Source organism: Aythya marila (genome assembly GCF_965140915.1).
Source record: "Aythya marila genome assembly, chromosome: 2".
NCBI lineage: Eukaryota > Metazoa > Chordata > Aves > Anseriformes > Anatidae > Aythya > Aythya marila.
In genome coordinates this window covers 95,881,973-95,897,939 of record NC_139043.1, presented here as the reverse complement: position 1 = coordinate 95,897,939, position 15,967 = coordinate 95,881,973, and the positions used below count along the sequence as shown (strand labels likewise).

The 15,967-nt window shown below is 37.6% G+C and overlaps 1 protein-coding gene across 1 annotated transcript in view; it reads left to right on the top strand.

The window, feature by feature from the left end:
- The window catches only part of LOC309875709 (dynein axonemal heavy chain 5-like), a gene marked incomplete at both ends in the record, with an annotated part of 145,765 nt that overhangs the window by 104,545 nt on the left and 25,253 nt on the right, over nt 1-15,967 (top strand). The window contains 7 exons of the mRNA XM_082755382.1: nt 1,998-2,168; nt 2,549-2,927; nt 4,114-4,385; nt 6,293-6,457; nt 8,773-9,040; nt 13,778-13,899; nt 15,069-15,416. Of these exons, the coding sequence (XP_082611508.1) occupies nt 1,998-2,168; nt 2,549-2,927; nt 4,114-4,385; nt 6,293-6,457; nt 8,773-9,040; nt 13,778-13,899; nt 15,069-15,416 (1,725 nt within the window). The remainder of the gene's footprint in view (nt 1-1,997; nt 2,169-2,548; nt 2,928-4,113; nt 4,386-6,292; nt 6,458-8,772; nt 9,041-13,777; nt 13,900-15,068; nt 15,417-15,967) is intronic.

Sequence of the window (15,967 nt, the reverse complement as noted above, 5' to 3'; positions counted from 1 at the left end):
AAGCTATCCACAGGCAGGCTGGGACAAGTGCTCAGGGTGTAAAACTTTTAATCTTTACTCCAGTAGATGTCTATGTAAGTAAAATCGAACAGCATCAGCAGGAGTGGCTGGGAGTAGCCCAGCTAAGCTACTTGTAGCATGGTGATTATAGACCTCTGATGAGAGACAGCAGTTTAAATCCCTCTTCTCAAGACAGAAGTGAAAGTGGTTTCTCATGGCCTGCATATAAACAGTCCTACTTTTAAAATCTCAAATAAAAAGTGGTATGAGTACCCTATAGTTTCCCTCCACACAGAGAGACCCTCTGTGAATTTTTTTGTTGTTGTTTGTTATTGTTTTTTCTGGACAAATCTATTACAGAATTCTTATTGTATGTATGTAGTAACACCTAGGTTGCATTTTGGGGAAAAAAAAATCACTGAAAAATATTCTGGATGAATAGCACTAGATGTGCTCTGTATCAGCTGAAGGGAACTGCAAGGGCAATACTTGTTTAGTATTAGTACTGGTTGCTGCATGGGGATATGTTTACTGGTGATCCACATTTATTAACCTATTCATTTAGCAGATATGAAGAAATCAGGGTTGTTCTGTCTCTTCTGTCTCAGTAACAGAAAAACGTCCTGCCACAGATAGCCAAAGCTGATGGACCTCTAATAAATTTAGTTCAAAGAAAAGACTGAGCATTAACAGAGAATCTGAAAAACAAGTTCTCTGTTACAAACAAGAAGACAAATTTCTGATTACTGATCTAAAGTAATAGATTAAAGGATCTAAGGCATTCTTAAAGACTGTTGTAGTCATCAACGGCATATATGATCAAAGAAGTATTTATTATTCTCAGCTTTAAAGTTTTTACTCCCTAAATAACAAAAAGCCTGTCACCTGATATATTTGCTTATTTTCTGAAAGACACACTTTAAAGGCTTACAAATAGAATGGGTGGGGTGTCTGTGCTTAAGATAAACTTGTCCATAAATAGAATTTAAGTATGTACTTAAATTCATGTTCTAATCTTGGGTTAACGAAAGAGGAGAAAATGTGGAAGCTGAACCTGAATGACTGGGGCTTAAATCATTCTCTCCTTTTAGGACATGTTTATTTGTAGCTTCCACAGAGGTACATAATATAGCCCTAGAATATATTATGAACAGTTCCCAAATAAGTTTATGAGAGTGAATAAATTTTTCGCTACTCCTTTGAAATACAAGAGAGCCTCTCCTGTACTCTGTAACTGTGTACATCTCCTTCTTATCTAACTTGGCACATTGTCAAGAATGAAAATAAACTGAAGCCATAGGTGTAGGTAGACTGGTATTATTAACTGCCTTTTTCTTACAGAAAGGTTGACTCAATTGATTAAATAAAGGTACCCAGCAAGGGTGTCTCTGAGCTGTGTTGGACTGTGCAATATAAATGCTTCATTTCACTTGGCATTGTGTTGACTTGTCTGTCATTGTTCACTTGCCATTGCCTGTCTTGTAGAAATAGAATAAAAATTCCACATCACATAGATAGTAATTGTTGTAGTATTTCCTATTTTCTAAGCAGTAGGGGAGTGTATCTTACAAAGTCACAGGATAATAAAAATTAGAAAAGGAACAGGTCATCCAGTCAATTTCCCTAAAAATGTAAAATCGGTCCGTAGAATGCATTTTCCAGTCCTTTGTATGATTTAATTTTAAGTACTTAACGTAATATGACCCTTATTATTTCCCATTGGAAACTAGTTTCAGTGCTTTATACATCTTACTATGAAGAAGCTTTTTTTGGGGGGTATTTCTGATGCTTTTTCACTCCTCAGTGTTCTGCATCAGTCAAACAAAAGTAGTAGACATAAATGACTTCAAAATACAGAAATGTTATATGCTATAGAAAAAGCAGGAAACCCCACAAATTATCATGCATGAAATCATGTTTTCTGTGTCATTTAAGGCATCTTTCTTTGAATTAATCTTAAAATATTCTAATGAACATTTCTGATTTTCTGAATACAGGAACTGGAGGCAGAAAGAGTCAAACTGATGGAGGAAGTGACATCTAACAAGAGGAAAATGCAGGAGCTTGAAGATAATCTACTCTTTCGTCTAACCAGTACAGAAGGCTCTTTGGTTGAAGATGAGTCTCTGATAGAAGTCCTAAGAATCACTAAAACAACAGCAGAAGAGGTGAATATTATGTACATTGCAGATATATTTTGTAAATGTAAAGATTATCTGTAGAAAGATCCTTTTTTTTTGTTTTGTTTTCCCATTTAGAGTTTCTATATAGCATCTGACTTCTTAACAAATAAATGGTAGAAACATTATCATTTTTCATCATGAAAATATTGCAGAATTAAACTATTACCTGGACAGTGTTGCATATTGCAGACATACCTTGCAAGTGCACACATGAAGACACAATGCCTCTGTAAAAACACTGAATGAAGCAAAGCTTGACTAAAAATACAAATGTGATCTTAATCAAGACCTTTTACTTTTGCTTGTGCAGTATAAATCAAAAGTGATGTGACTTAATCTCCATGGTCTTTTCAATTAATTTTAAGGTCAGTGAAAAATTAAGTGTAGCAGCAGAGACAGAGGTGAAAATCAACACTGCACGTGAAGAGTATCGGCCTGTTGCTTGTCGTGGTAGCATCCTTTATTTCCTAATTGTGGAAATGAGCTTGGTTAATGTCATGTACCAAACATCCTTACGACAATTCCTTGGCATTTTTGATCTGTCGGTGGAAAGATCTCAGAAATCTCAGATCACAGCAAAAAGAGTACTATATGTAATTGAGCATCTCACCTATGAAGTCTTCAAGTATACAGTTCGAGGGCTGTATGAAAATCATAGATTCCTGTTTACATTGCTTCTGGCACTGAAGATTGACTTGCAGGCCAAGAAAATTTCACACAATGAGTTTGAGACACTGATCAAAGGTAATTTCTCTTTAAAATCTGCTCTATTTACATATGTCTGTGACCTGCCTAATTCAGATTTTGCCCTGCTTACAATAGCAATATATTGTATCCAGTAGGAGCGATGATTTTTAACTGGTGAATGAATGCATGTATATTGCACAACAGAAGTTTACAATATAAATTTAACGAAATGAACAGTATAGATTATTCACTGTCAAAATAACGCTTTAATCAGTTATATGGTTATTTAACTGTTTTGCATTGGATAACAGAAAAAAAAAAAAACACATTACTTTGTAAGAGACTGGGTAATTTTCTCCTGTGTACCCTTTTTTGAGTTTCCACATACCTTCATCTGTGAGGTTGGAGACAGTCAGAAAAATCTCTTTTTATTGCTGGTGAGCAGGCATATGAATGCATTAGAACTCTGTATATTAAAGTGTCAGCATAAAAAAGAAAAAGTGGAAATTTGTTACATATTGTAAAACATTGTTATATGTCAGCTCCACTACATTATGCTGCCTCTGCATGTCACTGCTAAGACACAATGACAAAGAAAAGTTTTGGTAAAACTTATACAGTTCTGGTGGAGGTGGACTTTGCTGTCTCCAAAATAAGCACAATCACATACCAAGATAAATTCAACAGGGTACTTGCCATCAGCTTGTTTATATATCAGCTTGTTTTGTGAACACCAGTTTAATATTCAGCTTGGCTCGGCTGCATAGGAAGTACAAATGGGCACGATGCTGGAGTGGTGTGTGAGCTAAGTGGTTGTTGAAGATACCCTTTCTGGAAGTTACCATTTCTGGAAATGGGTGCATGGTGTGCTTTCTTGTTCTGTAGTCTAAATGAACGGAGACTGGGCTAATCATAGGTCCTTCCCAGATCTGGAGTGAATACCTGGGTTTGAGTAACCTTTTAGCTAGGAAAGTATTACTCTAACTCTACAGATGGATAAAAAAGAAGCTCAAAAAATATTGGAATATCAACTTTGGGAGGCACATTTACCATTTATGACCCCAATCTGTCTTTGTTAAATAATTCCTTTAAGCAAATTCTAGATCTCCATGTCTTGGTTTGCAAAGATTTTTACTCTCTAAATAACAAAAATAAATATTTTTGATTACTTTTTATTTTTTGTTTTATCAATTCTTATTTTATTTTATTTCTTTTCCTATACAATGCTTTTTTTGTTTTTCAGGAGGTGCCAGTTTGGATCTGAATTCCGTTGAACCAAAACCAAAAAAGTGGATCCTTGATGTGACATGGCTCAACCTTGTGCAGTTGTCTAGCTTGAGCCCTTTTAGTCAGCTTCTGGTGCAAGTTGTTAGGAATGAGAAGGCTTGGAAAGCTTGGTTTGATGCAGAAGCACCTGAAAAAGCCATTATTCCTGATGGTTATGACAGCTTGCTGGATCAGTTCCGTAAACTACTCCTTGTCCGTAGCTGGTGCCCTGATCATACTGTTGCCCAAGTAAGATAAGCTTTCGTACAGTGTTTATGCTATATGGTATCTCCTGTAGAACTACTAGTTCTAAGCTTCTGTCCTCTGACTTTGTTTTTATCATAATATGTGTTGCAGAATGAAGTATTTTGAAAATGAGAAAGAGTTTTGAGGTCCTTCTAATATACATGAAAGAAATATTTATTTAGTTGTAACAAAACATTGTACTTGATCTGTAAGAATGCCAGTCTTTTTGTGTGGCATTTCTTACGTGGAGCCATGAAACATGTGAAGCAATTACATTTGTCCAGAGAATTAAAAGATGCATCCCTATTTCTTCACACAAGAAGTGGAAAGAGAACAGCTCACGTTGATGACAGGTGCAATAAAATAGCTGAACTGTTTACTTACCTGTAGCTCCATGCTGAGGAAGTAATAATTAAGACTGTCTCATTGCAGATATGGTAAGAGAAACTGTAACGGAATAGCAGTTTCTCAACAGGATGAGATATTTCAATTTTCTTTTCCATATAGGTTTATGAGATGTTTGAACCTATCAGTATATCTTATTTTCAATTTTTTTTTTCAATCTTCAGCTGCACTGCAAAGTAGTACTTCTGATTTTCTTCCATATCTCAACTTTATACATTAGACATTGTGATAGCATCCATCGCGTATTTAGGGGACATCATTTTTTTTCAGGGACCTCTTCTTCAACAAGATCCATGGAGGATTCATCCTTCTTGCTTTCCTATTCTGTAGCTGGCAAAGGAAAGAAGTATGGGAACTCCACAATTTAAACAGTCCAAAATAATAAAGCTGCTGCTGCTTATCCATCAATACTTATATTGTCTTGCAACAACCATCTTTGAGACAGAATGCCTCTGAACAGTAATTTCAAAAAGTGTAGTTGTTTTAATTGTTGAGGAAAAGGTTTATTATTATTTATTATTATTTATTATTTTATTATTATTTTCTCTCTTCTTTTCCTACTTTCCCCAAACATTATAAAGTTTTACCTCTTTTAACTAGGGCAGAAGTCATGCGTAATAGTGGAAAGTGTATTGATTGATGTGTTTTTTTTTGGATCTGATATCTTCCTCAGTCCCCTTTGATCTTGGGTGTTTCTCTCTGTAATGCACTCCTCGGAATCTGTGCTAGTAGTTCACACAGTTGGAGAATCATGGCTCTCAGAAAAGTCTTTTACACACCAGGATAGTTCAGAAATCCTTTTACAAAAAGTCCATGCAAAGAGGAAAACAGAGGCATAAGGAATGCCTCTTGAAACCTTGAACCTTCAAGGGTTAAGTCTGAACTGTGTTTATATTCTGTAGAAACAGATACTTAGTGTAGGACTTGCATTTGGTAGCCACCAGGCAGGAGAATTCTGTTTGTATTTCCAGCAAATCGATGGAAAACTCTAAGCGAGTCAGTTGAAAGATCTGTTTAGTCTGCTGTGCTGTAGAGCCAGTGCCAACAATACATTCATGGAAGAGGTAAGAATGGGGCTGCTATAAAGCAGCTCTTTCACTTGGCATTCTACCAAGCTTTAGCAATCAGTAATTTAAGAGCAACATTTTGGTTGTCCTCAGAGCCAACAGTGGATCTGTTTTGCATGGATTTCTGTAGTTCTTTAAAAAAAAACATTTAGCATACTCAAACAACAATGCTCACAGATTGGCTGCTGTGTGAACAGAATTCTTTTGTTTCTTTCAAGTTTGTTACTTGAGAATTTTAATAGTTGCAACATGTAGGACTGTAACTTTTCTTTTGTTAAAGCTGAAAATAAAAGTTTAAAAAATTGTTGTCATCCAGTGTGTAGATATTGGCAAATTCCACATCAATGATTATTGGTAAATAAAAAAATAAAGTGTGTATATATACATATATATATATATTTTTTGTAACTTTTGTTGTTGTTGTTGTTGTTGTTTTAGGCTCGACACTACATTGCAGAATCCCTGGGCGTGAAATATGCAGAAGGATTTATTCTTGAGATGGAAGCAATGTGGACAGAAAGTGACTGTCGAACACCTTTGACATGCTTTTTGTCAGTGGGGTCTGACCCCACTGAAAATATAGAACGTCTTGCAAAATCAAAGGTATCCTCAAGTCTATGTAAATACATTAGCTGGTTCAAATTGGATTCCTATTTTCTTTCTTGGCTTATAGTATGAATACAAATTTGAATGTCAGCTTTATGATGGTATCTTCTGTCACCTATTTGGCCCATCAACACAAATGGACTCCTGGATAGTTCCTTACACTTTCTCCAATAGGATTTATTTTCTGTAATCAATAAAGAGAAAGAGTGGCTCTTTTGAAAGCATTTCAGAGTGCATAATTGAACTGTAACACTAACTTGCATCCAGGAGCTGAGTATTTCTATCCCACTCGCCATACAAGCAGGCAAGGGATACTAACCTCCTAACAGAGTTACTTGAAGTTAGCCACTCACTCAGCATCACTCTTGCAACTGGAGGAACAAAACTCTCCCATTTCAGCCAAATCTTAAGCAAAACCTTAGTTTAGTAGAGTGCTCAAAGATAGACGGTGCTCTGCAGTTGACTGTTAAAAAACCATCAGGTTTTGCTGCCATTCCAAAAGTATATTGCAGTGGGTAGTTTTAAAATACTTTCATGTTTTAACAGGAGCAACAGGAAGTCAGGCTGCAAAGGTGCCGAAGAGATTACCTAGTTTATTCATGCAGGGCTTACTAATGGCACCTCTAAGTATGGTATTAACAATATAAACCACTCATTTACAGTTGACATTCTTCAAATTCATGACAAGAATGTATTTTTCACTCTAACATTTTATTGTTCAGATGTCTTCCCCTCAAAGAAATGGAAACAGTATCTGTGACTACTGAGCTATATAGACTTCTTTATAAAGCAGGCAAACTGTCTTAAAACTAGTTGCATTTCTGCCACCTATGAATTTCTGCCCCCACTTGAATTCAAACCTTTGAATTAAAATGAAATTAATCTTATCTAGCTTATAACAATGTTAAAAACATATACTTTAATTATTATACAGTTTGTTTCTTACTTTAAGGGCCTTCAGCAGAACTGTCAGGGACACTGAGCTGACTAAAATTATAGTATTTTCATCTGCATGGTGCATTAAGATGACACATATGTTGGTCTCACTCACTATTTACAGCAATATTCTGTAGGCAGACGTTTTGATACAATTATTTCAAAAGGAGTAAAATGAGGACAATTCATAATGGAGAAAAAAATATTTTTTTCCTTTTCTTGATGCTTCTATAACCTTTACTGATTGTACATTTGAGAGGTAACTGCTGAGAAGAGCAAGTTATGAGCATATGCTTTGTTAGAGAATACTGAACCAGCTGAATATACATGCAATCTGGAGGGGTAGTTGTAGTGTTTGACTTAGAGAAGTGCTAGCTGTATTTCTCCTTAAAACAGATAAAGGTTTTGCTCCTTCAGCACACAGCCAACTTCACAGCTTATTCAGCTTTGCTTCTTGCAGGTTATTTAGCTTCTCTTCCTTTAGCTGCATTTTCAGTTTTCACTGATCTGAGAGCAGGATATAGCTTTTCTGATCTTTGGTGTTTTCTTCTTAAATCTTTTGCCAGGATGTGGAGGATCATATGCAGTAGCTGCATTTATACTATTAAATAAAATCAGGTCAGGGCCTGTTCTCTGACTGTAGGGTCAAGTGACCTGCCAGCTTCACATGGTTAAGCTTTTGCTCTCACAGCCTCATCTGCACTGTTTAGGACTGTCTGACTTTCTTCTTTTTGGTTTCACAGAGACAGAGAGTTTCTAGCAGGAAAACTTAAGGTTAAATTTGCAGCTTTTAGCTAGTTGAAGATAGGCCCACATTGATAGGTCTTGATGCAGCTCATGGCTCACAGCATAAGAAGTCTGGAGCAGGAAACTGTCCACGAAACTCAGCCTTTTCACCAGTTCTTTGCCCACAGCTTCATCTGTACCTACAAAATGTATATGGACTAATATACTCAACTGGGCTTGACAATTCTCTTTCTTCCCTGTTGGGACTCAGGCAGCCAACCTAAGCAAGGGGACTGCGTATTTAACAAGAACAGTAAGAACTATAAACAAGAGGGAGTTTTGCCTGCATGTTACCCATGGACTGGTATGGTCCTGATAGCAACCTGTTCGGTTTGTCTTTTTCAGATCCCTTTTTGAGGGCTTTTTTCATCTTCTGTTTTTCTGAATGATTACACTTGGAGGTTTATGCTCTTTTGCTTACTCTGTTCTAGTATAATTAATCTCCACTGATTTGAGAGGTTTTCTTTGTGGCACAGTGTCACTACATACTGGCTTACAGAAGCAGTAAATCATGTGGCTAATCATTCTAAAGAACTGCATTAAAAACAAAACAAAACAAAACAAAACAAAGTATTCTTTTCTCCTCCCAGAACATTCCCTGTCGTGCCATTTCAATGGGTCAGGGCCAAGAAGTCCATGCAAGGCGCCTGTTAAATCAGTGCATGCAAGATGGAGGATGGCTTCTTCTACAAAACTGCCACCTTGGCTTAGACTTTCTTAGTGAATTAATGGACACCATCACCACAACAGAAACTATGAGTGAAGGTTTCAGGACCTGGATCACTACAGAGGCTCACCCAGACTTTCCTATTAATCTTTTGCAGTCATCTATCAAATTTACTAATGAACCACCTCAAGGTAGGAAAACATGCTTTTTGGGGTGGGTCTAAGTGGGAAGAGGAGGGGGAAAAGGAGCTTGATTTTTTTTCTCCTCTGTATCACTGTTATCTGTGCAGTGTTTTAGTCTTTATTCTCTGTTGTTTCATTAGCTAAATACAGCACTATGTTAGTCATTCTTGCAATGTATAAAGCATGAACCTTTGGGGGAGAAAATGGACATTGTTTTGTGACAGAAATTGATTGTCATTTTGTTGTTTGGGTAGATCCCGTGGATCATGTCAGTATTCCTTTCTTAAGCTTAGTGCATGCCATCACTCTTTTCATGCCATCCTGTTAAACCCAGCCAAAGATGCAGAGAAGAACTGATTCTATGCTCTACTGGGTAAAGAAATAGAAGGGTTCTTCTGAACACCCACCCACAACCTTCCTAGTTGCAGTATGTTGCTGTGGCTGTTGCTTCTTGTTATGTCATCTGGCACTACTGAGAAGAGTCTGATCCCAGCATTTTTTTTAATGTGCTTCAGGTATTTGTGAGTAGCTATGGAATCACCCCTTAGCCTCTGTCACTGCAAGACAGTAAATAATAAACCATGGTAGATCTGGATACTGGGGTTTACTTAAGAACAAGTGAAATTAGGGCTTTTAGGCAACGTGATTATTTGAAACACTCACTGTTTCATGCTCCCACAATCACATAAATTGGTCTTGACTTCCCTTCCTATCACAGATATCACAGCTGGTCCAGGAAGGTCAGAGAGAAAGTCAGCAGGAAGACATGTTGTTTTCATGCTGTGTAGCTGCATGCGGCTACCAGTCTTGAACATTATTGGCCAAGGTCCCTGGGCATCCTCTGATATTTGTCTTCATACGTCGCCTCCATCTCCAGGACCTTGCCCCACTTCTGTGATGTTTTCTTTGGCTAGAATGTTCTTCTTCTGCTTTTCTGCACTGTTAAGCCCTCAGTTTTCCTAAACTTAATAGTTTGTGTACAGAAGCACAACTTGTGAACAGTGGTAGTTCTGGCTTACATCATTCTGACTCAGCCAATTTTTGTAGCCTGTACAAGTTGCAGCTGCCAAGTAAAAGGTTTGTGCTTTAGAGTTCAATATTTCAGTTTTGAACTGTCGCTGTCCCGCATATGTACACACAGTTATCTGCTGCTTTTCAGTGTTCACAGTTTAAGCTGTTTTTTGCATACCTATTTTTGTAGGTCATGCACTTGCAGCACCCCACCACATTTATAGACATCTCCCATTTCTCTTGTATGCCCAAAGTAGACATTTTGTCTGAGGGGAAGCCTAACCCATGGTAAGGAAAAAGTGATAAGAACTTCCTTTAATCTGTTGGCTATGTTCCTTCTAAGGCTGCCTACTATCTGGTTTGTCTTATTGGCTAGGAGAGTGCTATTTTGTCTTGTAGTCATCCTGGCATCTCTAATAACCCTGAGGTGCTTACCAGTAGGATTTGGCCAGTCAGATCCCAGCTTATACAAATGCATGGAGTTAGTCTGCCACAGTTCTTGCTGAACTTCATGCAGGTTCTATTGGCCAAGTCTTCAACTTCATGCAGATTCCTCTGGACTGTTGCTCTGCCATTTAGTATGTCAGCCACTCTTTCTAATTTAGTGTTGTCTGCAAATTTGTTGAGGTTGCCCTTTATCTCCTTATTCAAGAAATTGATGAACATACTGAACAATGTCTGTTCCTGGTGTACTCCTCTTTTTCTGGCTGCCAGAAAACTATAAGCCATTGATTACTTACTAATCTTTGAAACTAGTAGGCAACTTGCTGGCATTCTATGATGAGGTGATTGGTTTAATGGATGAGGGACAGCAAACAGTGTTTTTTATCTTGCCTTGAAAAAGGCTTTTGACACGGCTTCCCATAACATCCTTACAGACACACTAATAAGGTAGGGATTACGTAAGTGGACAATGACGTAGACTGATAACTGAATGAAATGCCAAGCTCAAAGGATTTTGGTCAGCTGCATAAATCCAGCTGGAGAGCAGTCACTAGTGATGTACCCTAGGGATCAATACTAGGGTCAGCAATGTTTAAAATTATTTAAATGTTTAAAATTTAATATGTAAATTTATATATATAAATGCTTAAAGAAAATGTTTATACTTTTAATTATTAACCTGGACAATGGGAAAGAGTGCACCTTCACCAAGTTTATAGATGAGACAAAGTGGGAAGAAGGGGTTGATACACCAGATGGTCATGTTGTTGTTCAGTGGGAGCTTGACAGGCTGGAGAAATGGGCTGACAGGAATCTGCTGAACTCAACACAGAGAAATGCCAAGTACTCCACCTGGGGAGAAAGAAATCCATACAGCCACACACAATGGGGCTGACCAGCTGCTAAAGCAGATTTACATAAAAAGGCCTGGAGCTCCTGATGGACATCAAGTGGAACATGGGCCAGCAATATGCCCTTCGAGAAAAAATGGCCTGCAGCACCCTGGGCTGCATTAAGGAGATCATTTCTGGAAGGTTGAGGGAGGTGATACTTCTCTGCTCAACCCATGCTGAGAGAATACCTGAAATGGTCTCCCCAGGTTTGGCCTTCCCAGCACAAGAAAGATATGGACATAGTGGAATAAGGTCAGTGAGGGGCCACAAAGATACTGAAGGGATTGGAGCATGTAAGGAAAGGCTGAGGGAGTAATGATTGTTTAACCTTGAGGTTAAATCAGGAGGCATCTTATCATCGCATATAAATGCATGATGGGAAAGTGTAAAGAAAACTGCAAGACATTGGTACCAAGTGAAAGAAGGAAAGGTGATAGACTGAAGTGGAAAACCAGGAAATTTCAGTCCAACATTAGAAAAATACTTAACCCAGTGTGAGGGTGGTCAAATACTGGAACAGCTTGTTCAGGGAGTTTTACAGGCTCCATCTTCAAAACCCACCTAGATAAGGTGCTGAGTGATCAGCTGTAGTTGATCCAGCTTTGAGAATGGGTTTTGGGGAAGGTGGCCACCAGAGGCCCCTTCCTGCCTCACCTGTTTGGTGGGATTCTGTGTGATATGAAAGCATCCAGCTTTTCTAAGTAGTTCCTAAGCTACTGCTGTCCTGCTGTTGACTGCCATTCTCTTACCCAAATTATGTTGCTACCTGCAGATGTCATTTATGTATTTATAGAAGAAACTTTACTACACTGCCTTATGTCTACTCATTGTGTATGATGAGGGAAGGCTGTATTAGTATTTTGGACTCTGGCAGAAAGAAATCCTTAAGTCTGACACTCTGTCTTTTAACTCTCTCATTTTTGACTGTGTAACACATTAACTTACCCTTCATTTATATGTGTGTTTTACCACTGATTTCAGTTAATGAAGTCTGTAGGAGCTGAGAATTTGTATTCAAGGTCAAATTTAATCCCTCAGTCATTTAAAACTCTTAATTTCAGTATTCATTCTCCTTTGCACTCTAGTAAGATTTCTAGTGTTTGATTGCTGTAGAAAACACTCTTTCAGTGTATATACTTCACCTTCAAGAGCAGTCAGTGTCCTGATAAAAATTTCTTACCTCTTTCTCTTTTCCTCTACCCTTTTTTATTCAGTACTCAGCATTTTTTTAGTTGCACTGTGATCACTCCTTATCATTCAGATCATAAATCAAATCTATCAAGTGACGACACCCTATAATGCCAAGAAGCAGTGTTCTAATCCATACTATAGCCAATTTGCAACTTGCTCTTAATAACAGAAATATGCCTGGGGTAAAATTTAAGTCAAGATTAAATATAAACAGTTTTAGTGTTCTGATACTGTCCTGCTATGTTGGTAGCATGATGTGATAAGATTCTTTGTTTGATGAATTCCTCTTAATTCCGGAGCTTTATTCTAATAATATGTTGAAAATGTGTTTGCTTGAATATTGTTCTGCAGGATCTTTGTGAAATAGGAAAGAAGCAAAAAGTCTTTTCTTGTATCACAAGAAGTACAGTGACTTGGCCATTCTATTTACTGCACTTGAAATGTATCTTTTTAGTCTTGTGTTAAGCTTATTAGGTGGAAGGTATCATAAGACAGACCTGGTGTGAGTAATTCCCACTTGGTGTTGTCTGGCAAAGAAGAGACTATGCTTGAGTAACACTGCCAGAAAGCATCTGCTATTTACATATTCTGTGGAAGCTGAAATTGTGTCAGTAACATCTGCCTGAATCTTTTCCTGGGATATGAAGCCTCAGTGCTCCAACAAACCTCCCCAAGTATTAATATTTCCACTATGAATTTAGGATCTTACCTCATCTACTTGGTGCCAGTTTAAGAAGCTGCACACAGAATTTTGAGATTGCTGTAGGAATGAAATCTAAATACATTATCTTTGGTAGAACCAAATTTCATTTTGTATGTAAATATTGAAATACAGACTACTGGATGTGCAGTTTGATTTGACATGTTAGGTGTCTTTGTCAGTTGTTGAACAGTTATGTTTATTATTCAGTTGTTACTGCTGACATTTGGAATATGGTTACTTAAGTGCAATTCCTTATGGATTCCAAAATTTAATATAATCTCCAGTCTGTCATCTTCTACATGAAACAAAATGTAGTTGAACTTTGCCTGGTATGACCAGCTGAGCAGATAATTGATTCAGAGGGATTATTTGAAGCTATATGTAGCCATAATATAAGATAATACTGTAAATTGGAGGAGTGAATCCTGCTTAACTGAAGTTGGAGTTATTAATTCCATATATTTTTTTTTTCTCATATATAATATTTTTATACTTATTTTCTAGGTGTGAAAGCTAGCTTAAAACGAACATACTCTGCTATTACTCAGGATCACCTAGAAGTGAGCAACATGCCCCAGTGGAAACCACTGCTATATGCTGTAGCATTTCTTCACACAACTGTTCAGGTTTCAAATTGTTTCTTATTCTTCTGTGATGAAGCCATGTTTCATTTGTTAATGAATATGTTAGTAATGAAAAACTTATCTATATGTAAAGCCTATATTGGCAAATTAATATAAACAGAATAAGAAAGAAAACATGCCTCTATTACTGCACCTGCCTGCACATGTTGTTCTTGTCCCTCCAACAGGGATGGTATTTCAGAGTCAAAAAGGACAGTCAACCAGTTAACAGTTAGATTACTCTTATGTTAAAGTCTTTGGGCATGACTGTATGATCTATATTTCAACTAACCAGTTTGTACTAATACTTTAAACCATAAAAGTACATTAAAGAAATTTACAGCTTGGAGAATAAAACCCTAGTCTTGAAACTACTGTTTTCACAATGAGAGGGGGTGACGGCATGAATATAAATCCTTCCTTCACCGAATCCTACAGGAGGAAAAGAAGGTGGAAGATGGTTCTGGGTCTTGCTTTTCAGGAGTTCTGTTAGAGAAAGTGCTTGATGGATTAACCACAACTTTTAATTGTTCTCTTGACAGATTTTTCAGCATCCTTAGTTTATATCTGTTACCTAGTTAATTTAATTCTGTGGCATCCATGCCCTGATCCATTGTGGTCCAAGTGGCAGCCTGTGGCATGCTTGCCTTTGGCTCAGCTTTTTGGTGGTAATTAAGAATATCAGATACTGCCCAAACACCCACATACTGCTAGCTGCATCTGTAAATGATTCAGTAAGAAGCAACTTTTTCCTGTGTGCACCTGCAGGGGCTTCAGTGCTATGAATGTCCGTAAAAGAACCACAAAAAATAGTCACGGCTGATGGATTTTGAACATTTTTTCCTAAAACAGCACTTTCATTTCTGAAATTAAAAAACTACAGTTCTAGACTCACAGAGTCACTGCACTTAAAAAAGAGGGTATTTTCTCAGAGAAAATGTTTATATTCCTCTTTTTTTTTTGCTCATCTCTGTCTACTGGTGATGATAAATGAAGAAATATTTAAGTAATAGATAATTAATCAAGCATTTGGCCTTGTATGCATTAAATGAAAAATCATTTTTTTTAAGTTGGTGGAATACAGCCCAGCATATTTCATGTATTTTTCTGCACTCAATCTTTTCTCCAAAATTACTATCAGCCTTTTACCTTTAATTCTGCCTGTCTTCCAGGAAAGAAGAAAGTTTGGTCCACTGGGCTGGAATATTCCTTATGAATTTAATCAGGCAGACTTCACAGCCAGTGTGCAATTTGTTCAGAATCATTTGGATGACATGGACATTAAACGTGGAGTGAACTGGAGCTGCGTTCGCTATATGCTTGGGGAAGTGCAGTACGGTGGCCGCGTAACTGATGACCTTGACAAAGCACTGCTGAATACATTTGCAAGAGTATGGTTTGGAGAGCATATGTTTAGTGACAAATTTTGTTTCTACAAGGATTATGTTATTCCAAAAGGGAAAACAGTTGAAGACTATCTCCAGTACATAGAGCAATTGCCAGTGATTGATACACCTGAGGTAAAATATTTTGAAGTATTAAATAGAGTTTTTGTCAAAAAAAAATCATTTTCCAGAGCCATGAGTGTACAGGCGGAATTAGCAGGCAGACCAATAAGGGTACTGCTGTAGTGGGTGTCTATTAAATATCTGCTAAGCAGGAAGATGATGTAGAGGTACAGACACTTAGAAGAAGCCCCACATTCACGTGCCCTGGTCCTGTTGGGCAAGATACAGACTTAGCAGAGTGAGTCCAGCAGAGGGCTGTGAAGATGATAAAGGAACTGGAGCTTCTTTCATATGAGGAAAGGCTGAGACATCTGGAACCCTTTAGCCTGCAGAAGAGAAGGCTCATGGGTGGATCTTATCAATCTGTATAAATAACTGTTGGGAGGGTGTAAAGAAGACAGAACCAGACTCTTTTCATTGGTGTCCAGTGAAAGGACAATAGACAATGAGTGTAAAGTAAAAAACAGGAAATTCCGTCTGAACACAGCAAAGCACAGTGAGGGTGGCCAAGCACTGGCACAGGTTTCTCAGAGAGGTTGGAAAGTCACAGTCTTTGGACATGT